This window comes from Abramis brama (genome assembly GCF_963993115.1).
Source record: "Abramis brama genome assembly, chromosome: 15".
NCBI lineage: Eukaryota > Metazoa > Chordata > Actinopteri > Cypriniformes > Leuciscidae > Abramis > Abramis brama.
Genome location: NC_139977.1, coordinates 4,949,375 through 4,976,320, shown reverse-complemented (window position 1 = coordinate 4,976,320; position 26,946 = coordinate 4,949,375). Strand labels below are relative to the sequence as shown.

At 38.1% G+C, this 26,946-nt stretch overlaps 1 protein-coding gene across 5 annotated transcripts in view; it reads right to left on the bottom strand.

Annotated features, from left to right (window-relative positions):
- Positions 1–22,035, bottom strand: part of gabra1 (gamma-aminobutyric acid type A receptor subunit alpha1) — a 38,343-nt gene extending 16,308 nt beyond the window's left edge. The window contains exons 1-7 of one of the 5 annotated variants that reach the window (XM_084136348.1): positions 21,839–22,035; positions 18,936–19,036; positions 16,044–16,150; positions 7,798–7,865; positions 5,606–5,826; positions 4,919–5,001; positions 4,371–4,514 (exon numbers count right to left, since the gene is read on the bottom strand). In XM_084136348.1, coding sequence (XP_083992474.1) covers positions 4,371–4,514; positions 4,919–5,001; positions 5,606–5,826; positions 7,798–7,865; positions 16,044–16,150; positions 18,936–19,015 — 703 coding nt within the window. In that variant the 5' untranslated portion in view covers positions 19,016–19,036; positions 21,839–22,035. The other 4 variants (XM_084136345.1, XM_084136344.1, XM_084136346.1 and 1 more) reach the window with 4 other exon arrangements.
- Between the last annotated feature and the right edge of the window lie 4,911 nt (positions 22,036–26,946).

The following is a 26,946-nucleotide window of genomic DNA, read 5'->3' as shown; positions in this document are numbered from 1 at the left end:
GGATTACTGATGCTATCACCCTCTCCTACAAGGCGTGTGGTATGCCTTCACCTGTAGAGGTCAGGGGTCACTTCACTAGGAGTCTTCCAAGGCCTTTGCTGAGAGTGCATCACTTCACGATGTATGTGCTACATCAGGTTGGTCCTCTCGGCAAATATTCATCAGGTTTTACAGTTTAGATTCAACCCCAGGTTCTCAGAAACTGAACAGAACTGAACATAAACTGAAGCTAAATATTACAAAGTGTTTATATTTATGGTAGATTATGCATTGTTCATTCAATTCTACACTTTTTTGTTTCATGTTTTGTCATGGATTGTCCATATTATTGTGTACAGAAAACAATGTTGCTTTATGCACTTTATGTTTGATGCTGCTATTTTACACCTGAATTTCGCTCATGGGAACAAATAACCACTTATTGCTCATATGTTGGCAAGAAATCTATCTGCTATGTGTTTTCATCTGGAAGCTGTGATATGTAGAGCATTTGCTCATGTGTAAAACTGTTCACAGTTCATATTAGAACAACATTCAGATGTTTATGATTTAGAATGTATATGAATTCTGATCAATTGGCCAATAAAAAAGAGAACGTCTCGGTTACGTATGTAAGCCTCGTTCCCTGAGTAGGGAACAGAGACGTTACGTCGGATGACGACGAATGGGGTTTCGCTTAGAAAGCCTCTCACCTTCGAGTATACAAAACGAGCCAATGGCATTGAAATGCCATGGGTCTGCGGAATTTGCATAGCGTAAGTCCGCCCCACGTCGTGGGTATATAAGGAAGTACGCTGGCAACATGCAGATATGTCTTCGCTGAGGAGCCGAGACTGAACTCCGGCGTTCCCAGCGGTACAGCGGAAGTGGCAGAGAGACGTAACGTCTCGGTTCCCTACTCAGGGAACGAGGGTTACATACGTAACCGAGACGTTCCCTTTCGTGGTCACTCCGAGTTACGGCGGATGACGATGAATGGGGTACCCAGTCTAATCACGCCACCTCGGCTGTCTTCCAGTGCCCTGCGTAAGTCTGAGCTCCCTGTCGTGAGACTAGCACGGACGAAGGAGTCCTACTTAACACAGGAATACCAAGGTACACTGGGAAGCATATCTCAGAGGAAATATGCAATTATGCCCAGCCCAAAGGGGGGGGGGACTTGGAATACACATATGACCCAGAGGGGCTGCATATGGAGTATCACTGGGGTGTCCAGCCGCAGGTGGAATATTTCAACCCCAGGGGTGGCAAGGTGGCTTGCCAAGGGAAAGACACATGCTCAAAGAGGCTTACAGTGGAAATACACATGTGGGGGTCGCCCAGAGGGGGAACCATGCACATGGAGGCACCTAGCCAAGCGCGAAAGCTGCCGGTGGCATAACTCTGGCGTTGGCGTCAACAGTGCTGGAGGAGACTCAGGGCTTATTAGGCTCACCTGAGGAAATAACGCACGTATCCCGTCCGTGGAGAGGAATGGCGAGCAAGCGAAGACACCTGAGCAGAATCTAGTACCGGCTAGTTGAAGCGAGTACATGAGAAGAAACTGGCTCCACTCGGAGATTATAAAATCTCGCGAATGTGTTAGGTGTCGCCCAGCCTGCAGCTCTACAAATGTCTGTTAGCGAGGCGCCATGCGCTAGAGCCCAAGAGGATGCCACACTCTGAGTGGAGTGGGCCGTCACACCAAGGGGGCATGGTCTACCTTGCTGCTGGTACAAAGCAATGGCGTCCACTATCCAGTGGGACAACCTTTGCTTGGAGAGAGCCTTTCCCTTCAGCTTCCCACCATAACAGACAAAGAGCTGGTCTGAGGTCCTGAAACGCCACGTTCTGTCTACGTAAGCACGGAGGGCGCGTACTGGACAGAGCAGTGCCAAGGCTGGGTCTGCCTCCTCCAAGGGCAGCGCTTGCAGGTTCACTACCTGATCTCGAAAGGGTGTGGTAGGAACATTGGGCACATATCCAGGCCGGGGTCTCAGGATCACGTGAGAGTTATCCGGCCCGAATTCCAGGCACGCTTCGTCAACCGAAAATGCCTACAGGTCCCCTACCCTCTTGATGGAGGCCAATGCAACCAGGAGCGCTGTCTTAATTGACAGGAACTTAAGCTCCACTGATTGCAGAGGCTCAAAGGGAGCACTCTGCAGGGCAGTTAAAACCACTGAGAGGTCCCAAGAGGGTACGAGGGGAGGACGAGGAGGATTCAGTCTCCTCGCTCCCCTCAGGAACCTGATGATCAGGTCGTGCTTTCCCAGAAACTTACCATCAACTGCGTCATGATGTGCGGCAATGGCGGCAACATACACTTTCAGGGTGGAGGGAGACAGCCTTCGCTCCAACCCTTCTTGCAGGAAGGAAAGCACGACACTGATCGGGCATTTCGTGGGCAAGGCTCGAGGGGAGGAGCCGCATGGAGGCGGTGTCGGCGGGAAGCAGACTAAGGAAACCACATGGACGGATGACCGTCAGTGCAGGAGCCTCAGTCTGCTTCTGGAGTGATCAAAGACTGTTGGGCGCAGTCTGCAACCACACCGCCGACCAAGCTGCCCGTCTCAAGAGTGCTGCTTAGGCTGGCGTGGCAGTCTAAGGGGCGGAGACGGGCAGCGCCGCCCTCCTGCGACCTCCTCCTGCCCAGGGCCGGTGAAGGCCCGAGGGGAGGAGCTGCAAGGAGGTGGCCTTGGTGGGAAGCAGACTAAGGAGACCACACGGATGGATGACCATCAGTGCAGACGAACCTGAGTCTGCTTCTGGTGGCCGAAGCCACCCCGCCGAAGAGCCCAGCCACAGGTGACATGGGAGAGCTGAGAAAATGAATTCTCAGACCGCCTCACATCAACCTGGCTAAGCCCATGTCTGGACCACTCTAGTGGACACCACCTGGCCCAGGATCACGCAGGTACCGATGTCGCCCGAGAGCGAGGTCAGTAGTGTGCGCGGCGGAACGACCAGGCTGGCCATGGGAGGCATAGCATCCCAGCAAGGGGGCGTGGTCGAGTTTCCGCGTTCTGTCAGTGTTGGCCAGGGAAGGACTAGCGTTCCACTGCGGCCGGTTCTGACAGAACTCCTGAGTCAGCACTGCCTCGAAGGCAAAGGCGACACACAGGACTGCATGCCTGTGTCACAATAGTGACAGAGAACATACAGACCAAGATCGCCTCACGATCAAGGGCAGCGAAGGCAGAGGACGCCGCGAAAAGTCACGTGGACTCCCGCGGGCCGGAAGCGTCCTGATGCACATCCGGGAAAGCCTACAGCGCTCGGGGGGAGGGCGGACCACTCCAAACGATGCTTTCAGCTGCCCGGAAAAGCATGGCCATCAGCTCTGGATCTGACTCGACTAACGGCGACACTCCTGAGGGAGGCAACGTAGTCGAATCCTCATTTCCAGAGGAATCAAGCCCGCCTTGTGATGCTGTGAGTGACATGACATCATCTGCTGGAGCCCCGAATGAAACACTGGGTCCCCGAGAGGAACCAGGCACACACGGAAGCCCCACGGTTTGCGATGTGGAGGGGTGTTTTTTTTTATTTTTTTATTTTTATTGTACCACACTGTAACCCTCAGATCACCCTGGCCACCAGCCAAAGTATCCCATTCTTAGGAAGAGATAGATTGGGGTGTGGCAGAGGGGACTCTACCCACACTGAGATCGAGTCTCGATCTATAAACATCGCGATGGTCATGTTCCCGCAATGAAAACATGACTCATCCACGAGCGCTGCCGAGCGTGATTAAGCCCAACACGCGAAACAGCGCTCGTGACCGTTAGGCAGATGAATCGCGCGCCCACATCCAGTAAATACACGGGCGAACCGTCTTGAAAAAGACGTGCCGCGTGCAGCTCTTTTAGAGAGGAAAAAAGTTTAGCAGAGTGCTGAAGCGCCCAGGGAGAAACACACTCACTGTCGGCAGATCACTGCACAAAACAGCAGCAGGCAATGCGATCTCGCTGGAACGCGCCATCACACAAACACACTGAAGAGCCGCTCGTCTCGTCTCGTAGAGTGAAGATGATTCAGAATGGCTTGTAGGAGTGAAGAGAACTCTTGGCTCCGAAGCAAAAACATATCTGCATGTTGCCAGCGTACTTCCTTATATACGACGTGGGGCGGACTTACGCTATGTAAATTCCGCAGACCCATGGCATTTCATTGCCATTGGCTCGTTTTGTATACTCGAAGGTGAGAGGCTTTCTAAGCGAAACCCCATTCGTCGTCATCCGACGTAACTCGGAGTGACCACGAAAGGGAACAGAATAAATCAACAAGAAAAATTATGGGCATGATACTTTGAAGTAAACTTGCAAAAATAAAACCACAGAATGAAAAAAGTTATATTATTTAACTTAATTTAAGGGTATAAAACGCACCAGTGCTGGATTGCACCACACCCGAGTCGACAGTCTGTCCCATCAAGTCATACTGGTTGAGGCGCGAGCCGTCATCAGCCACAACCACAGATTGCGCTGCCCCTCGTGTCCATACATACACCACTTCAGCTCTTGTGTATGCATCTGGTGCAAACAAACAAAACACAAAATAAACTGTTTAAAGTGAAGAAGTCACTTGTCAGCTGTCAGTGCTTCCTGGGGTCATATACTGCAGTGGATTCTCAAGCACAGCAGAGACGCAGCAGACACTGAAATATTTAGAGCCTTGTGGCTTTGAGTCTCAAGCTTGTTTTTTATTCATGTTTCTTTTCCTCCTGATTCTTTCTCCGGCATAGACACATCTGTTGTTTCTTTTCAATGATTAGTTGTGTCAGGGTAGAGCTGGCTAAATCTGTCCGGCTGGTTGTTTGAACTCTATGATCTCTACACTCTGTTGACCTATGAGAAAGTCACTGTTTGCTCACAGGTACTCAGTGTAGGATCTGAACTTTCTATGCAACAAAAATGTAAAAAAGCACAGCACTTACAACTGCCGAATTTGAGAGGGCAAGCATGGGCATCCATTGGGAAGTCCTCTAAGTGCATCGGACATTCAGCTCTGACTGTAAGCCTGAGACACAAGGGAGAAGGTGGGATACAATATTTAGACCCCTTGACAGTTAATTACAATTTTACCCAGTTAACACATACTCTTTCAAAATGATAAAAAATACTTGGTATTGGTATTATTTGTATGTATCTGTTATTAAGCAGTGTAATTAGATGCACTGATATGGAATTCACCTGATATGCAGTCACTGCTCATCCATTCCGAATTTAGAGATGTACACATCGATACATTTCACTTTTTGTGTTTAATATATTTCACTAGATTATCCAAAAATTGGCATTACCACAATGTTATTTAATATATATACATCTTTGTTGTTGTTTAAATATTTAATATATATTTTTAAATATAAATAAATATTTATATCCAACCATCTATCCTATTCATTCCCAAACAGCTTATCCTCTGTAGGGTCAAGCCACAGACAGGGAAACACCCTGGACAGTCAGGCCACCCACCCTTATAGATATAAATTACTACTGCTCGGTTCTCAAGTGCAATCACTTGAGATAAAACACCAACATTTAAAGTAAATAGCATGAAAAGGTCACCAAATGCACCTTCTGTTCTTGCTAAGCAGATGAAAAACAAGTAGCAGCTTCACCTCATGGTGTAAAGCAGAGTTCCTTCCTCTGTGATCCGTAGAAGTTTGTTAGGCATGGTCATATTATGGGCGACTGACTTCTTGCCATTGTGGAAAAATGTGTCGGGGGTCCAGATTTTACTAGCCATGAGATTGTTGAGACGAAGCACTGCCATGGGACCTTTGAATTTCAGCCTCTCATCCTTCCAGCTCTGCCTGAAGAACACATCTATGGTGTACTCCTGCAAGACCACATATTTTCAGTTTCATTTTGATAATGTTTTCAAATTTATCTTAAATCCATGTGTAGTTTTAGTTTCAATAAATAATTAGTTAGTAACAGTATTTTGTTTAAAATTTTTTTACACTCTTGTCACTGAATGTGACAAAACAAGCATCTTCTCAAATACTTTAAAGGATTCTAATTGATACTTGTAGAGTAGCTGCTGTGCAGTAATTTTGGTAAAACTGCAGTCACAGGAGGAGCCATGAGCTTTCTGAAGCATTGGTGGCTATAATTAGTGGCATGAATCATTCTAACAACTACTGATTGTCATAGCTGCGGGCGGGCGGGCGGGCGGGCGACACCCCCCCCCCCCCCCCCCTTTTTTTTTCCACATGATCATCCATTATGACACTGATTAGTGTTGAGTAAGTTACTCTAAAAAAATATTAATTAATTGCTACAAATTTCAACACTGTGTTTAGATTACTGTACTAATTACTCTGTCTAAAAAGTATTGCGTTACTAATTTACTTTCTAAATAACATATCAACTTCGACCAGTTGAACAAGAATAGACATGAAATTGCTCTTTTAATTCTTTCAAATAAATAATATAAAATTGCATAAATTATTCTTGAACTGACCAAAGTATTTAAAACGTGAAGGTTTCATTAATAACAAACATTTTTAACATTAGACGTTAAATTCTGATGTTAAATCCACTATTGCTTTTAGAATTGTTTTATAGCCTATAGAGTATTTAATGAAATTACATCAGAAGTAACTGTAATTAAATTATAGGGAATTAAGAGTAATCCCTTACTTTACTTTTTCAAGGGAAAAGTAATTATATTATAGAAATGAATTACTTAAGAATGCATTACACCTAAAACTGATACTGTTACAGCCGTTTTTTCTAGGTAAACTTACATAACTGGATGAATAAAAAAAAAAGAAATAAAAAAAGGAAATTAGACCTGATTTACAGGCATGCATGGACAATATGCAGAATTGCTTTCTGAAGGAACTTTGAAAGGAGAAATGTGATATGATAATATCTTTTAATATCTAATATTTAAGATTTAGCAGTTTTAGTACTTAATATCTGATACTGTATGCCTGCAGGATTTTTAATTATGCAAAATATATTATGTAATTAATAATTAAAAAACAGTACATTCCCATAATGTCACTTTTTTTTCTTTTTTTTTTCTTTTTGAGTTTGTGTTTTGTTTGAGATGTTTTCTGAGTTGGTTTTGCACTGTTTCCTGTTCAGTTTCCTGTGTTTGCATTTGTTGCTATAGTTGTTCATTGTTTGATTAAGTTGCCACACCTGTTTCTTGTTTCCTCTCTTTGATTATCCTTTGTATATACAGCCTTGTGTTTCTAGTGTTCTTTGTCCGATCTTGTCTGTATTAGTGGTTGTTCTGTTTGCCGACTTTTTGTATTCTGAGAATCTGAGAAGTGTTATTTTGAGTTTATTTTTTTTTTTTATTAAAAATCAACTGCTTGTGATTAGATTCAGCCTCTACTAATCCTTGCTGCAACCCTAGAGTGACACATAATCATATTAAGCTGTTAACCCGTGGGAGGATGCCGGCATCCTGAAGCGTTCTTTGTTTACATTAGTTCAAAGTCATTATTGGCAAACAATACATCATTAAAAAGGTCTAAGACTCAAGCTTCAATTTTTGACCTCTGATCATATAGTGCCCATGCTAGCTTCCAGGAGCAATTATGTTTTATGAATATTTTTGAAAAGTAAATATCAATGGAATGTTTTTGTCGCTTTTTTATAAGGACATTTGATACAAGTCAAACAAGGTGAAATGACAAGTTTTATCAAAGAAATTAAGTATTAAAACAGTGTGAATAGAAAGTCGTCAGTAAGTATAATAAAGACAAAATAATAACATTTAGAGCCATATCCCAGCTGGAGGGTTAAATGTGGGTGACTTTTAAAGAAAGAAAGAAAAAAGAGGTTTTACCATGTCATGGTCCGATACTGGTCCAATACTCGTCACGAAAATGTCAGTCTTGACTTCAGTTACACGCTCTGTTGAAGCAAGAAATTAGGAGTTTGAGTGTCAATCAGAGTTGGTCATTAGTTTAAACAACGCTTTAATCCAGAGGTTCAACCTGCCTGTCTTTGATCTAATCGAGGTTCAGCAAACTCTCCACACTCAAACTGCATGAGTTCTACAGTATCTCTCTCTGATTCCTGGGATATTTTGGTCCAGTTTTCTTTTCTTATCTTTTCTTTTCACAAAAGTACTTAAATTTAAAATCACATCAAGTAAAAACCTCACTATAACGTTCTGCATGCATAGTTTGGTGTTGTTTATGCAGAAATTAACCTTACTGTCTTGCCTCCAAGAAAACATTGTCTATCGGTCATGTAATAATGACTGATGTTGATGGAAGTTGTTAGTCTATCAGGTATTGGGAGTAAGGCCAAACAAACACATTGAAAATTAAAAAAATATATGCCACATGTGTGAAGACATTCTTGCCAACTTAACTAATTAGTCAGTTCTGTTCAAAGCTAATTCATGACATTTTTGACAAGGAATGTTTCTGCATTCAATATCTGATGTTTTTAAATCTAAAGTCTAAGCTAAAAAAAATCCAACCCTGATTGCATGCTTTCATTACAGTTATGCATATATTTTTAATATGTTACATATTTATTAATAAGAACATTTGGTTTATCACCACAGTACACAGCAATGTGATTTTATTTCTCCTTTTTGTACTTTTAACATTCAGTTCATTCAATAGCAAACAATGCAAGATATGTTTCAAATGACCCTTGTTTTTGAAATAAAGATGTTACAGTACTTTTTTTTGGTACTGTTTTCACAAGTTGCACATTTTCCAACCTCTTAGTACAAAAATTTAAGCGGATCACATTTGGAACACAGCTAGTTCACCTCATTTGCAATATGTAATGAGTACATTCGGTTTAATCACCAAAACACAACAGTGTGATCTTCTTTCAATATAGTACCTTTAACAATCAGTTCATTCATTTGCAAACAAAACAAGTTACATGTTTAAAATCACATTGTTTGTGAATTAAAGATGGTACAGTACTAGAGTCTACAGTTGTCAGATTAGACAATACAATTACATTTAGTGACATAATTGACATACAATTTATAATGTTTGTAAAAGTATCTATCCAGTGTGTTATCAAAAGGTTTGGTGACACTTTATAATAAGTATATAGTAACAAAAAAGAAAAAAGAAAAAAATGTATAAATCATTTGCAAACAATTAGTTTATAGTTAACTAATAGTTTATAAATTGTGGTCTCTACATTGTTATTATAATAACAGCAAAATAGTGAGTTCTTCATTCAATGTCACTGTAATTAACAAATTATTATTGTTTAATACGCTCATATGTAAAGAGTCCATGATGTTTTTAAATGCTTTATTAAAATCTTGTTATTAATATCTATCATGCAGTTAAATTTTAAACTTGTAGTAAATGATTTGTCAGTGATAATTCAGAGTAAATATATCCCACTTTAGATTAGATCATTGAAAATACAAAATTTATTTAAAAATACAAATACAAAATTATTTTACTTTATACATAAACCTTCATATATCAACACCATATATACATATACATATACATATACATATACATATACATATACATATACATATACATATACATATACATATATATGAGATCCCTTAACTGTATCTCCAATCCTAAACATTACATCTAAATAAAAAAAATAATAATATTAATAAATATTACATTATATATATACATTATATATATATATATATATATATATATATATATATATATATATATATATATATATATATGAAGAGTTCAGATGCAAAAGCCTCTAAGTGCCATCTGAAAGTTTCTTCTATTTTTATAAAGCTTGTATATTTAAGTAAAGTAATTTCACTTAAATGACAATTAATAGGTAATTTGCATTGCCATTTAAGTGAAATTATTGAACTTAAATATACGAGCTTGATAAAAATGATCATTCTAGAATAAAATTCCAGATGGCACTTAGAGGCTTTTGCATCTGAAATCTTCTCATATATATATATATATATATATATATATATATATATATATATATATATATATATTTATATATTTATACCATTAATTAATTAGAAACTAACATATATATATATATATATATATATATATATATATATATATATATATATACAGTGCAATGCATAAGTGAATACACCCATGCTAAAGTTGACTAAAAAGAGGAATAAAAAATCATATTTTGGAAATTGAACTTAATGCCTTAATTAAAAAAATTAGGAAAAATCCAACCTTTTAGGACACCAATTTTCTTTGTGAATGAATAATGTATCGTAAATAAATAAATGTTCTTCCTTAAAATACATGGTGCATAAGTGAGTACACCCCTATGTTAAATTCCCATAGAGGCAGGCAGATTTTTATTTTTAAGTATTTTTTTAAATTTTTTTTTAGGATACTATGCATCCTGATAAAGTTCCCTTGGCCTTTGGAATTAAAATAGCCCCACATCATCACATAGCATTCACCATACCTAGAGATTGGCATGGGGTACTTTCCATAAGATCATCTCTCAATGCAAATCAAAATAGCTTTTAGGCTAACTGAAATAAAACCATTCCAATCTCTAGGTATGGTGAAGGCTATGTGATGATGTGGGGCTATTTTAATTCCAAAGGCCAAGGGAACTTTATCAGGATGCATAGTATCCTAAAAAAAAATTAAAAAAAATACTTAAAAATAAAAATCTGCCTGCCTCTATGGGAATTTAACATAGGGGTGTACTCACTTATGCACCATGTATTTTAAGGAAGAACATTTATTTATTTACGATACATTATTCATTCACAAAGAAAATTGGTGTCCTAAAAGGTTGGATTTTTCCTAATTTTTTTAATTAAGGCATTAAGTTCAATTTCCAAAATATGATTTTTTATTCCTCTTTTTAGTCAACTTTAGCATGGGTGTATTCATTTATGCATAGCACTGTATATATATATATATATATATATATATATATATATATATATATATATATATATATATATATATATTAGTTTATAATTAATGGTTTATAAGCTGTAGTTTGTACATTAATAGACTATATACAAATAATAAGTTCTTCATTCATTGTCACTGTAATTAACAAAGTATTATTGTTTAATTAGCTAATTTGTAAAGAGTTAGATAATGCTTTGTCAACAACTTTACCAACCTTTACCAACCTTAAAGTCCCCCTGTAGTCAATAACTGTATCCCTTAAAACTAATCTTTGATCACAAAAATTACATTTAAAAGTTTTTTTCCTTGGAAAAAAATTTCTTCATGCCTTAAAATAGTTTGAATGGAACTCTACACCCTTGCCTCAATTACTATACACGGTTCTGTGAATATGCAAATGAGCCCCACCTCCACTCACTCACACCAGCTCAGAGATCCAAGAATTACAAGGTAGTTTATGACATCAGAAACACCAGCGATTTCAAACCGTGTTTTTGAGACTGTTTTTGGTTCACTGTAGTTTTAAGGAGAACATACTTAGGTGTTGACGTATAAAATGGTGTTGACTCATGCATTTGCACATGGTTTGTTTTAAAGCATATTAAAAACACCACATATACATATAAACAACATTAAAAGCTTGATTTTCAACATAGGTTTAAAGCACTTAATTAATTTTAAAACAATGCATGATTTAATTCTTTATATATGAGCTAATTAAACAATAATAATTTGTTAATTACAGTGACAATGTATGAAGAACTCATTGTTTGTATATAGTCTATTAATGCATTAACTATAGTTTGTAAACTATTAATTAAATATAAACTAATAGTTTGCAAATGATTTGTAAACACTTTATTACTGTAAACTTATTATAAAATGTTACTAAAGGGGGTATGAACAAATGCCCGATCACTGTGCTGTGAAATTTACCAAGCGAGCTTGGCTGTAGTCAAAAGCTACCATATAGCGCACTGAGTGACCAAGAGCTTAGGTGCCTGAGGTGCGGGGTCCACAGCTCAATACCCTCCCTTCCTTACTTACCTGTATAACTGTCCCGGGCGCCGAGCTAGCTAGGGAGGCAGCAGCTTCACTGCGTCCACCAGCAACTCCAAACTGGAAGAGGGCAGACTAAACTACTGCTACTCCGACCATAACAATCCCTTGGCTATAAGCTCTAAAGGGCAACCTAACCAAAGGAAGCATGTAATTAAGCATCCCGTCCTTAAGGATTAGAAGAGGCCTCAGGAGAGAGCAGTGCAATCTCAACTGTTTGATCTACCCTCAAGTCTCCTCAAGGAGAAATTGCAAAAGTACCCTTGGGAGATCTGGCGAGAGAGCACCTAGAGTGGAACCCATACGCCAGCTCCACACTTCCATGCTCTCCATTGCCGATCATCAAAGAATCATGTCGACAAAGCTAGTCGCCGCCTGCTACTTCCGCGGCTAGAGAGGGCCACACAGTAGGAGCAACACCCACTGCGATTTCTCTGAAGTGCCCTATTACCGAAAGAATGTCACCGCTGAACCCCAAGAGAAGCACTCTACCTGTTAGTCAGGTCTCCTAAGGAAATAAGCCAATGTATTCCCATCAAGCTACAACATCCAGTGTAAACAGGAAGGAGGCTAGTGAGCTATAGCGCCACTCTCAACTACTGGTTGCCCATGCTTACAGTTTTAGCGAGGAGGCTTGGATGCATATCCACCTCTAAGTCACTGCGCCGCCTCGGCAGCAACAGGACAGGAACCACGGGGTGCAGACACCTGGCTCTTATCCCCCTTAAAGGGACTATGTGTAGCTTTTTAGGTATTTTATTATCTAAAATCAATATTTTTATTAATAAATATGCCCTCAATGGTGTACAAATACCTATGCCAATGATCTGACTAATCCTCGTAAACGAAGAATTTATTATCTTTATATACATGGGACGGGTAGGTCCACGGAGGCTTCCATGTAGTTCCGCCATCTTGAAAAACTATAATAGCAGAGAGGGACAAAAAGTACTAGGCCAACGCATTTCCACAACACGTTTTCATTCAGAACCAGCATCAAGTGACTGAAGCCAGCAGAAGCGGAGGAGCAGAGCAGAGAGAGGCACTTGTCACTGCCGCGGCAAGTTTAAAACGCTGCACTGCATGGTTATTTATACACCGTTCATTCATACATATGCTGAGTCACAGGATAAGGAGTCCTCGTCATCGAAAAGGTCCAAATTAGACCGTAAAAGGAAACGTGACCGGAGATTACAAAAACAAGGGTTAATGTCGGGATAGCTAATGCAGGAGAAAGCTTTCAAAAGAGACCCTGAAGTTGCCTGCTTTCTTCTCGACAGGTAAGTCAATGTTACGGTCTTAATTACAAGCTTTTTTTTTAATTGCTTGGTTGTGTACTTTATTATATAGACAGTAGAACATTTATAGTTAAAAGTTAAACAGGCTCTTTGATGAATAGCAGCTATTGAGTAAAGTAACGTTAGAGAAGGCTCTGATGATGATGATATCTAACAATGCACGTACTTCAAAAAATATAATGAGTAAAGAAGGCATTACTACTAATTACCATAGTTAATGTTTTTACAGTCAGTAATTCATACTGTAGCATTCTTTTTTTCGTTGTTTCAAGTTTCAGTTTGTTTTAAATAACAAACCTGTTCACCCGAAGAAAAACTCAAAGTGCTATTATAAGACATCCTGTCATAGCTTTTTGGTACATAACGGCTACCGTAGATGCAACGCGCATTTGAAAAAGTGAGGCGCTGGAGAGCATTATTCGTTTGAATGCAAAATACAATTTCACCACTAGATGGGAGAAATTCCTACACACAGTCCCTTTAAAGAAAGCCAGGTGGAAGTAAAGCTTCATCACTGTAAAACAGTTACAGTGAACACAGCCAGCCCCCTTTGAGAGCTGACCGTGCATATGCTCCACTCCAAGACAGATGACACACATCTCGTGTGTATCCTCTACTTGTAATGAAACGAGGTCAGGGCATGATACATTTTCTAACCCAATTTTTCTTTTCATGCTGCATGACACTTTTCAAACACAGAGAAACACGGGTTCAGATTTCCCATGCGCACACTCATACAAAGTGGCTTCCTGAAGACAAAAGAGCTGATGACATTTTCTTCTGGCACCCTCTTATAGCCTGTCGGTGTGCCTGTGATGTCACCCAACTGCCGTAGTTAATCAAAATTGCCATGTATACACACGTATTTTAGGCACCGGTACACCGGAGTGTTCCCACATATCATCAACACCATGACGCAGCGTCGAAGTTCCACTTCGGAACACTGTGGTTATTATCTGAGATAAATTGCATATGCTATTTATATTTTGTTTGGTTTTCTGTTTAGGAAATTGCAAACCAGTTCTATAGCACCTACATCTATAAACATCTTTTGATAATCTGTTAATAGTACAATGCATTAATAATAGTATTATAATAGTATTAAACTGAACAAGAAGACATGCAAATGAAACATTTGATAGTAATGGCATAATGAAAGGCAGTTTTGAATGAAAGATTTACATAGATGAAACACCTATGTGTAGTAAAAATGATACTTTTTATAGATTTAGACATTATAGAAAATGTTTAAATGCTTGGCGAAAAAAAGCATTTTTGATGAGCTTTGAAAATGTACCATTTGCTTGTGAAAACTGTACCTAAACAATTAAAAACAATTACCATAGTATGAAGTATGGATGTGCCCGAAGCCGAATACCTTATCCGTAAAGGCACGGATAATGGCTTCAAAACAAATAATGAATTCTATCAAATAATAGGAAAAATATTTTCGGCTGGGGATAGCACAAAATTATACATAAACCTCTAGCATCACTATGCAATAATGAGTGTGTGAAGTGAATGAGTGTAAACTGATCGCAGATAATAACCATGAGTAATATAAGCTGAAATACTACATCATACAAATACACTATATGTCTATTTAAATGTTTTAAACCTTGTACAATGAGACACATGATGTGTGTATTTGTTTCAACTACTGAATATCTTCTATCAACTTGAATGTTCTCTAATCAGGTATTTTATAGAGTCCAAATAAAATATATATTTTTTTAATTCACATTTTTTTTTTTTTTTTTTTTTTATGTAATATACCTATAAGAATATGATGTTGTATTTAACGTCGTATTCCTATAGATAGATGTGGATCAGTTGAGAGTCACTGATGCGAGCTTGACTAACGTGACCTGCCAGAACTGACGCTACACCTAATTTTTAAAAAATATATATTTATGAGTTATACAAGGCATATTTATTAAATGATTACTATGAAGGGAACAGAATTACAATTAAAACAGTCTTCTCAAGTAATTTAACGAAATCCGTTTAAAGCTCCGCCCATGTCTAGGTTTTATCCGGCTACAGATACAAATAATTTTGAGATTGTAACAGATACAGATATTGGTTTCACTGCACACCCCTAGTATAAAGGACATGTTTGCCACTTTAAAAAGTCTCTTATCATGATTTAATTGTGATGGAAAAATGCATTTGGCAAGTAAATAAAATTGAGCTACTGGCCAGTGAAAAGTGTTTTTTGGTACAATAAATAACTTAGAAAAGCTTACATGGTTTAAATCCTAATAAAATAATAACAGCGTGACCCTCTGTCATGGGTAGCATGAACCTAAATCCAAAGATGAGATGCGTGACGCAGAATGATGATGAAACAAGAAACTTTAATAAACACGGAGAACGATATGTGAAAGCACATCTAACATCAACTTTAACGTGGAACAGAGATAAAAGAAAACAGAAGGCTTAAATACACGTAGAAAATTAAAGAAACAGATAACAGGTGTGTAATTAATAAAACCATGGAAACAAACTAGAAACGAGAACTCAAGCAAATAGGACCAGGGAGAACCATGAAAACGAAATTAAACAGAACATGACAATGAAACTATTAAACTAAACAAGTCAAGATCATGACACCCTCGCTGACGTAAGTGCATCAAATCAGAGAGATAAAAACAGACTAGACATAAATGGTGAATGGTATGTGTTTGTGGAAACTTTTTCCCCTAGACTACATTTACCACCAGAAGTTTATCTGGAAAGCCATTTTCTTTTTACCGTTAAAACCAAAGAACTCCCACAAGGCTGAAAACTGGGACATATGTGTAAAGCATTAGTGAAACTCCTGTACCTACCTCCTAGACCAGGCCTAAGACGGTTGTCATAGCCATCGAGGAGGCTGTCCAGAATCCTGGTGAAAACTGTGGTGTTGTCTTTCTGCTCATCTGTATTCTGATTGGAGCTGACAATGCAAAACAGCAGATGTTTAATTCAAAACCCAACAAAAGCAATAATCAACAGCAAAGGGTGGCTAGAACACACCCTGTTGTGTAAAATCAGACACCCTCCTCGGGGCAATTCTCAAACATCCAGCCAGTTTAAAGAGAATTTGCAATGTATTAGCCTGAAGACAAAAAAACAAGTCTCCTTCCATCTTAGGAGCAAAGGGGTATATTCAGAGGAACGATGCATTATTAATTAGCTAAAATACTGTTTTATATGCAAATTTCCATGTGGATATTCTGAGTTCTGGCATCATGAAGCCAAATGTTAAAAAGACACTCTTATGACTGCAAAAAGAATGAACTCTGTTAACATCTTTGCCCATAAGTATTTCAGACAAACGATTATGAGCAAAATGCAGTTTAATCATATAGTGTAAAATGGTATTTTATGATTAAGAGCTTGTAAGGATGGTGAACAATTTGTCATCCCCTAAAAACCATCACCGGTGGCCGTTCATACGTAATTGCTTGCTTTTTTGGTAATCATTGACATTCTTTTCCTCCTAAAAGGTACTGGACGACAAGTGCGGCTGCAGACTGTTCGGTGTTTCAAAAATAAGCTCGGCATGGAAACAGATTTCAAGTAGAGGATGAGGTCATCATGATTAGTGATGGACCACGGATCGGAGTGTTTTGACATGGCAAAGATAGAGGGAGAGAGCACGACAGACAGAAAGAAACAGAGACCCCCAAAAAGAGAGACATCACACGCCTTGTATCTTGTTGTTTCATATCTGTTATTGCACATAATTTCACTAGGAATATTCCACTAAACCTACATAGACAAATCGATTCAAAGCAGTTTAATAAAATTAGCCGAGAAGAAGAGTGCGCACGTCGTGCACTTGTTTTATGTACTCATCTCAAGCAGAATTTCCTTTGTCACAAAGAACATATTTTATGAGGTCTATGCGGTTTAAAAGTCTGAACTTTGAAAGTCTGAACAGTTTCACTTTGAAAATCTGGGATTTTAACTGTTTTCAAAGAAACGTTATGATTGGTTATGACTGGTCAATACTGACCATTTTAATCACTATTTCATTGCAAACATTTTAAAATCATGCTGGTTTATACAAACAGTATTCTCTCAATATTTTGGTATTAAATTCGGATTCTTTTCTCCTGTTTTCATTTTATTCGGTTACATTTTATTTTAAGGTGACGTAGTGACATTGTACTTAAATAAGTGCTGAGTGATATTAACTACATGTACTTACCATACAATTAGGGTTATGGTTTGGTTTATCTAATTTAATTTACTGTTATTACTATAATAAGAACATGTAATAATGTAACCATGTCGCCTAAAATAATGTGTTAACCTTTTAATCTATTATAAAAATGCAAAATAGAGATTTTTTTTTTTCACAAGTGGTCTCACAACTTTGGAACTCACTGAATTCAACAACAGACTGCCACAAAAACAACGAGAAAATTAAAATGAGAATACTTCCACCCTTCCCCCATCGGCGCAGAGAGACATACACGCACATGCACACAGACTCTATGAGCGACACTGAAAAGGGGTCATGAGAGGAAAACGTAGTCTCATATATTACGCATACAACACTCACAGCATACTGGTAATGTCAGCCTGACCTAAAATTACATATCCGCTGTTATCTCTGTTAATAATAATAATAATAATAGAATGCACAAAATTCAGAGTCAGAGAAAAATCGCAGCAGACTACTATGTGTGTGTATATATATATATATATACTGGTACATTTGGTGGTAATTGGGTGAATGAGAAACCATGCAGTGATGAATAACACAATGTAAAATCCATGTTTTTAAAATCCATGTGCAGAAAACATATCTCCATTAAACATTGTACAGCAACCCCATCTACAGGTCATATAGACAGCAACAGTGCTCTCTGCTCTCACACACACAGCTTACAAATAAGACAATGTATGCCTATGGCATTTTTAAAGTATTGTTATAAAATATGAATGGGAATGAATACAATACTGTGACTGTCACCTGTCTAAACGTATAACATATATCTAAGGCAAGCAAAACATTTGAGTTGCAGTGATTATTTTACAATCATGATTACTGATCTGTGCAAAAAATGGAATTATATGCATTATTAAAACACTGTTTTTGTTGTCGTTGTTTTTCCTAAACCGCAGCATAATTCTCTGCTAATAGTACAGAAAAATCCAAGCAGCATTGATAAAAACGTAACAGTAAATTTAAAATAAAAACTCGATCAGATCGAACAGGACGTACACTCGTTGAAGCCACATCCTCCCAGAGGTTTGATTACAAACCTCTGCATTTATCCTTAATATTTAAAGAAGGTTTAAAAAAAAAAAAAAATCTATCTTAACTATATGTTTTTGTCTTGTTCCAACTAAATAAACTAATTCAGTGATATTGCTTAAGGATGATGGACTCACGTATAATCTTGTTTTCTTACTTCACAATGTATGTCAGAAAAAAATCACTTATAAATGAATAACACACCATGAGCCACGCAATATAACAGTAAAGGCAAGTAACAGCAGGATGAAAATATTAATGAAAGCTTCATTAGCATAACATCCTCTTTGAAGTCGCAGGTTCTGATCCTTGGTCTAAGTTAACATCATAGGTTAGATCAAAGACCTAGATTTAGATCAAAGTCATTACATATAAAAAAAAACAGAGAGTGATCAGCAAAAGTAGAGAATATGTTAATCATTCCAAGATATGAGTACATTATGTACCAAAATCAAGTGCATTAACATACCTTTTTCCAGCCAGAACACTGGTCACCAGTAAACAGGCCCGAATCCAAAGCCAAGCTGCTCCCCTTCCACCCCACATCATTCTCCAAAGGATGAATCCTCACTAAAGAAGAGAAAATACAAAGTTAAGGTAATAATCTGCTTCATAAAAAGCAAAGCTTTGTGATTATATGGAGTGCATCAATTTTCATTTGGAACATGCTTAAAAATCTGATTAAACTTGAAGGTTTTTTTAGACAAAATTTTTTTTTTCAAAGTAGATCTTTAGCGTAACTCACAGTTAACAACAGCAACTTTGTTATGTGATTTGTTGATTCACAATAAGGTAATTTGACATGCTGCATATAACATTATCTGGTAACACTTTACAATAAGGTTTCATTAGTTAACATTAGTTTACTAACATGAACTAACAATGAACAAAACATTTGTTACAGTATTTATTCATCTTTGTTAATTTTAGTGAATATAAATACAGTCATTCATTGTTTGCTCATGTTAGTTCACGGTGCACAAACTAAAGTTAACAAATACAACCTTTGATTTTAATCATGTATTAGTAAATGTTGAAATTAACATTAATTTAGATTAATAAATGCTGTAGAAGTATTATTCATTCTTAACAACTCGAAGTTGTAACTAATGTTAACTAATTAAACCTTTAAGTTTTACCAATAATCTAAAAGCAAATTCTTTAATTGCACAATATCCTTTAAGGTAGTTTAACAAGTACTGAACAAAATGTTCATATTTCCTCGTTTTAACCCTCTATCTAATTTAAAGCCTGAGCATATTCATAAATACTGCGCGTTCATGTGAATCGGTGCTTTGTGGTGGTCCAAGCCCCCGTTACAGCTTATGTATAGCGTAGATTAATACTACAGCAATTATATGCATTATCAGGATAATGATTAGATAAATATCAAAGTTGTGCATGGCAAAATACGGCAGTCATTCCGCATATGAAGAAGCCACAAGCCCTCTACGCAAACACTAAATGTTTAATCGCACTTACACCTTTTAGACTATTATTTTGTGCTCATACACATATAAGGCTGTGCATCATATGAACAGAGTTCTATACATAGGCTTTAAAATATAGGCAAGAGCAGTGTGCTTTCATTCCGACGGTCGGCGCTACGCATTTACGCAAATCATTACACACACGATCGGTGCTCTAATCCTACATAAACATCATGCAAAATGATTTACAGCTTAATGCAAAAACCTTGATCACACTTCCATGATGCACACATTAAAACTGTACGTGATATATCTGGGCAAAATTACCTGACTTCACATGGATTATAATGCGTACACCGTCCATAACATTCACACTTTTAGAGTTCTGTCGCGAGAGCGCGTCGTCAAAAGCATGTCTCTCAAGGTATCTCAGAATTAGTATTGGGCGTGCGCCACGGGGTTCTTCCTAAACGTGTAGTAATTAAATTGGAGTAATTAAGCAAACAGTGCGCTACTATAGCCAAGTTCACAGCAAACATGCACACCATAAACATCCTACATATAAAAGTAGCTCATAATCAATTTTAAATTTCCAGGAATATGGCACTACCTTCTAATGCCGTCGTGATCCCCCAACCACTGGTTTTTACAATTTCCAAGACACAACCATCAAGTCATATAGGCTACACTTACGTCAAATAGATTGCACCTTATCGTCAAACTTTTGCAAACGTCTTTTATGTCTGGATGCGAGGAGATGATGCTCTGAGATGCGAGCTGTTCTGAATTTGAGCTCGAGGCTGCTGCTACTGCTGCTGATGATGATGATGCTGAGCGCGCGCAGCTCTCGCGCACTCTTCATCGAAACTCTTCCCGGTTTACAGCAAATTAGTCATATACCAGACCCAAATCCACAACAATAAAGCTTTACTATAGCAGAGCAGCAACTGTGCTATGCCCCTAAAATTAGATCACTTGAGTACATGGCGATTGTGTTACAGAATGGAAGGTACCAATCTCACATCGAAAGACCAATCCGTCCTATTTTTATATGCAGCACAATTTCACTTGCACTGCTGTCGACTTAATCTCTTTCAGTGGTTGGGGATCAAATCCTCTTACATTTTACCCGGATTTCGCCTCTTTGTCGCTCTCTTCCATTGCGTTGGAACAATAACACAAAGCGCATCATCTCCATCACAATTAGCATGCTATTAATTATTACACCAACGATATTGAGCACTGCCACGTAAAAGGCATGTCAGACATGCATGCAAAAATATGCATGGCAAACCGCAGTGCATGCATGCATACACCCAAAATAAAGTGGAATGCATGCATTTCTCACCGAAAAATCCCGATGACTCGAATCTTTCTCCCAAAAAAATCACCTCGAAGCAGTCTCTACAAACCCTCTTCTCACTGACTCACCCACCGCCTGGAATATTGCACTGATATTTTTAAACAAACGCTTAAGGAAGATCCGCAGTCCTTACAGCGCATCTGCAGAGGAGCTTTTTTGATAATTTGCGTAGTGAGCACACAAACTAAAAACCGGAGGGTGTTTTAAACGTGACATTAACGAGGAAAATAGCGCATCTTATTAGAGGCCACGTCGCGAGCTTCCATTTCAATCTGCTGAGTGTTAGAGAGCGATGACGGTACGGATTGAAACATTAAGTAAGCATTCATACAAACTCCACAGCGTCTTGACGTTCATGTACATGTGCATGTTCATGCATGCGCGAGAAAGGATTTATCTCAATAAACGATGAGTAGTAGCTCGCGCTCGCTGTCATTAGCAGACTATAGTTCAACTTAAACCTGATGCAGTGCGAGCAACAGCTGCAACGCAAACACTTCTAGTTTTAAAGTTTTAAACAGAATGCCAGTTTATAATGTCTTGTATCTTAAAGTCACCGTGTTCTCATCCTGGGAATACCTGAGCATAGAAGTAGGATCTCGAGTATCACGTTTCGCACGTGACTGTGCAGATGGTGTCATGTGCATCAGGAAAGTTTTTATTTGCCGAGCGTACCCTTCATCTAATAAGTAACTTATAAATGATTCACATTTAGAGAGTGGCATTAATTCTAATGCATGATCCGTATGACTTTGCCCGTTTCGCTTCAGCACCATGGACAGCCACGAGACAACAGACAGCTTTAAAAAGCTCTCCAGATGAGGTTTCTTACAGCAAGCACGTGCACTGGAGGCTTCTGCACAGCAGAGGTCTACTTGATGAAACCTCTGAATCACTGATTAAGCATGGTATTGGATATAAGTCATCATGTTGTTTCCAGATAAATAAATCAATGAAAATGTCAATCATTTTACAACAACAACAACAACAACAAACATTTATTTCGGTCCTCACACATAATTTTCCAAAGTAAAGAAAAAAAAAAAATATATATATATATTTATACATAATAGGCTGAAGCCTATGCTAAATATGCCTACCCTTTATACGGTTATTTAATGAGCGTCACTTTCCTCTCTGGATTTGATCCATTAAAAATAAACAAACAGTTACATAAGACAATTTCCAAGATGTACATACATGATAACAAGGGTACACATATCAGATATTATTTCAATAGTTTACATATGACGTACACAAATTATTCATATTGAGTTATATAATTATTTATCACCTTGTTTTTAAACATTTTCTTGAATTTACAGAGTGAAGTACACAATTTTAATTATTCCATAGTTCAGTCAGGACCACTTCGCCAAGTATATACATTTATTAACATTATAGCATACAGTTAGTGTTGGCGGTATGGTTCTGTTCTGGGCAAAACTCCTACTCCTGTCCATGCAGCTCTGCCTGGATAGAGCGGGGAGAGAAGTCAAACCCCCCTGGGGAACAGAACAGAACCAGTATATGCATTACATAATTACAATTCTCAATTACATGAGTTGTGAAAATACAAATACATGATAGAAAAGCTTGCAATGTATTGAACTGTACGGGAAAAACAAAATAGTCAGAATGACTATGAATGACAGGTTCGGTTGGGTGGAGTTTAAATGCGAGCAGCGATGCTATGGAGGAAATGCTGAAGGAATGGGAGTTTATATGTGCCGCTGTGATAGATGTCGACACTGGATTGGAACACGTCAGGAACAGCTGGCTATCAGCAGATGCGAGCTAACGCAATGCTTGATGTTTACCCCTTTAACAGATATACAACTATTTTTTTGTATTAGTTTTTGCTCTTACTTTTTTAAACATATACATTAATCTCAGTTTATACTGACTTTCTCTTATTTCGAACAGCCTCTAACACAATTTGGAAGTTAATTATTATATACTTTATATACATAATCTGTGCAGTATAAACAATTTTTAAAGCTTGTAAATTAATAAATAATATATTTGTTGGTCCATAATAGTCAGTGCTTTCTTTTGTAACATATATATTGAATTTGTATTAGTTTTATATGTATGACCCCACACCTCCACACAATAAGTAATGTATGGAACTAATGAGTGAACAATACAATAATGTTTTTTCGTTCAAAATGCTTTATTTTATTTAATATTGCAATGGATTTACACATTTTTGTTTTTACATTATTTATATGTGATTTCCAGCATAATTTATGATCTATTATAACACCCAAAAATGTATATTCATAAACTCTATTTCCTCATTACTAAACCTAATTTTAGTTTTGTTATTACTTTGTCAATTGATAAATATTATGAACTTTTTTTTACTCAAATTCAGTGAATAATCATCAAATCATCTTTTTAAGACCATCAATGCAATTTCATTTAGAAGATGTTCCAATTTTTTGAGTCCATATGATATTCCTCCACACAGTCCTCACTTGTAACACAATCCACAGTTGTTGTTTATCATGGATATTCCTCCACATACAGTAGTCTTCACTTATCCATACTGGTCCAGTTCTTTGAGTTCTCTTATTGTGAGTACTTTGGCTTCTTCAGGTGTTCCATTTAGCCGTATCATCACTTTGCAATTCCTTGTCCATGTAGCTTGTATCTTGTTCTGTTTCCTCAGAATGCATGCGCATCTAGCAATATCGGCATTCTTCTTGGTAAAATGTTCATTCAGATAGACCCCTGTACCCTTCAACTTCTTAGCTTGCCTCAGTAACTCGGTATGGGGTTTCCGATTCACAAACCGAACAACTGTGACAGGCTTTGGTCCGCTGTTCCTTCGGGGAAGGGTATGACAGGCCACAACATTATCACTCTGAATGTTCATATTCTTACTTTCAAAGAACTTTGACTTGTTTTTCCAGCGTTTGAAGTTCCTCTGGCAGGGCGTCTTCACCGGCTTGTCTGTACTGGCATACATTCAGTGTGTTGTTTCCAATCCATTTATAATTAAATCCTCCATTCTTGTATATTGTTCCAAATCATCAGTCCTTCTCTCCAATCCTTCAATTTTCTTATCCTTCTCTTTCACAAGGTTCTTCAGTTGTTTAACTTCATCCATCAGATCAAGTAGCATAGCTTGTTGTTTAGCAACTTTGCTCAACTCATCCGACATGAAGTTTAAAGATTTTAGAATCTCTTCCAACTCTTCCTCAACTGCATTGTTGATTTTGTTTGGTGGCATTTTGTTTGCTTTTTGTCTCGTTTTCGAATAATTTAACAATATCACTTTAGTTTAGTTTAATTATTGTCTCTTTGTTCTTTCTGAAGTAACTGCACGTCAAAGGGTGCCGCCATCTTGATTTTTTGATGACACACATTTTAATAATATTTTATTAATATTACTGACCATGGTTGCATGTAATGTTGTAGTCAAGACCAAACTGAGACCAAATCAAGACCAAGACCAGTGTGTGTTCAGACCAAGACAAGACAAAAACCAAGGCAGGGCGAGAGACGCGAGACCGAGTCAAGACCAAGACCAGACCAGCACTCCTCAAATTCTTCAGAAAAATCCACATTTACTGCCTGATAAATGTCTTATATTTAATCAATAAAAACAATTAGAATAAAAAGACACTATAGAGCTGTTAATCAAATGAAATCATGCAGATGGCGCACAGAAGTTGCATCTGAATTGGTAAAATTACAACTGCATAAATAATGTTGAGATTGTTTTAAAAACTAGAAAAATGCATTTCCGGAGGAATTGCAAAGTGTGCTTGCTCGGGTGCAGTGCACTAACGTTAGCAGGTAGTGGATAGATGCGAGATGCGAGAAAAAATGCGAGAATGCGAGATGCGAGAAAAAATATGTCAAACTGTCTTTTATTTTCGAATTTAATTCCTCAATCAGCGCTGGACCGGCATTTTCTGTCTTCCGCTGAGCCCTGGCTGTAGACAGATCATATGTTTCACGCTGTCAATGCAGTGGTCTGCGTTGCGCTGATCTTATTCACACTATCGAGTGTAGGTGCAGCATTCTAACATTGAGTCATAATGAGCTGTTTGTGAAGAAATTATCCGCTTCCAAATGATGTCATTTTAATCACGAAATTGAAACATTAAAAAACAATTTGCTCTTTATGGTGTGCGAGTGATAGAGCGCGGCAGCAACGAACCAACTGATCAGCTCGCAGCGTAAACATTGAATGCTCGGCCGAACAGCTGATCATAGCTGTACAGGGCGCCTTATTATTTTTCATCTCCATAAATATATCTAGTAGTAAAGCTAATGCAAGGGCTAGAAATCAATACATCTTTTGCTGATACTTCCTTGTCATCATGGAGAGCACAGTTCATGGTTGCATAGCAACGACAGACGCCACGGGACAGCAAGCGCTTGTGGAAAGGAGAGAGTGGCGCGCTCGTGCTTTCCACTTGTTTTTACACATCTAAGGTGCGTTCCATTCGACAGGGTCCATACGCAGTGTTCACTGCTCCCCTACTCCCTGAGCACGGTATATCAGTTTAAGTGGACTTCACTGACAATAACCGCTCATTTGAAACGGCCTGCAAACGTCATCAAAGAAAGTCAATGACGGGGTCGCGCAGATTATGATATAACATAAATATATATAGGACTACATCTTTAAATTTTGATTATTATATTATATATTTACAATTATATTGCACTATTTTACAACTACCTAAAATAAAATCACTTTACTTCACAAACTAGCTAAGCTGGCTGCATTCACTGAGGTAAATTATAATCATCAAAAGTAGTATATGTAATATTCACAACAATAACCGTTAAAATACTGTCTAACAATGGCGAAATGTATGAATACTTATACACACATGTAAACTCCTCCATCGTTAGTTATGACCGTTCTGACTGGTGATGACGTGGTGCGCGAAATGACAGTTGGGTGATCATCGCTCTCCACTTCCTGTGAAGTGATGTATCGATGTTCCCTTATTCCCTATGCTGTGCGCAGTGCCCTTCGAACTGAACATGTTCGCTCCCTTCGGAGCGACTTCCTGTTTGGCGCTGATTTCGTTTGGCTGTGACGGGCAAATGCTTCCGAAAATCAAAAATCCTTCTAGTAACTTTTGTGAGGCTTAGTCCAAGGATCATGTACGTCCAGTTTCGTGAAGTTCGGACCAAATTTGTGACCTGTGAAAATTTAGTTTCGCTTTCTGTTCAATCCAATATTGCGGACGAACGACATGGACTCGTGATGTCATCTTCGCGAGCAACTTACAGCAGTACTGACCGTACGTTTTAAAGTTGGAACGGTGTCTCTGTCTCAAAGGGCCTAGGCGCAGGAGCTGGCCAAAATTTTTCTCCCGGGAATAATAATAATAATAAGAACAAAACTTAAGAAGAACAATAAGTGTGCTGCTTTCAGCAAGCACACTTAATAATATATTTTTTTGAACGTTTGTATAAAATCAATATCACATTTGCAGTCGTGCTCATATTCGTGAAGACAGCTCTCTTGCTCTTGTGATATTGCTTAATTGTATCATATGTTATACAGTAATATACAGAACAAGATCTTGTTCAAGTTGAATTTTGTGGGCATTTGCATTAAATTTGGTGACATTTTTGCACAAAAGAAACCAAACTAGAAATAAGTTATTGATTGCATCTGAGGCAGGAAGTTGTATATCCAATCGCAT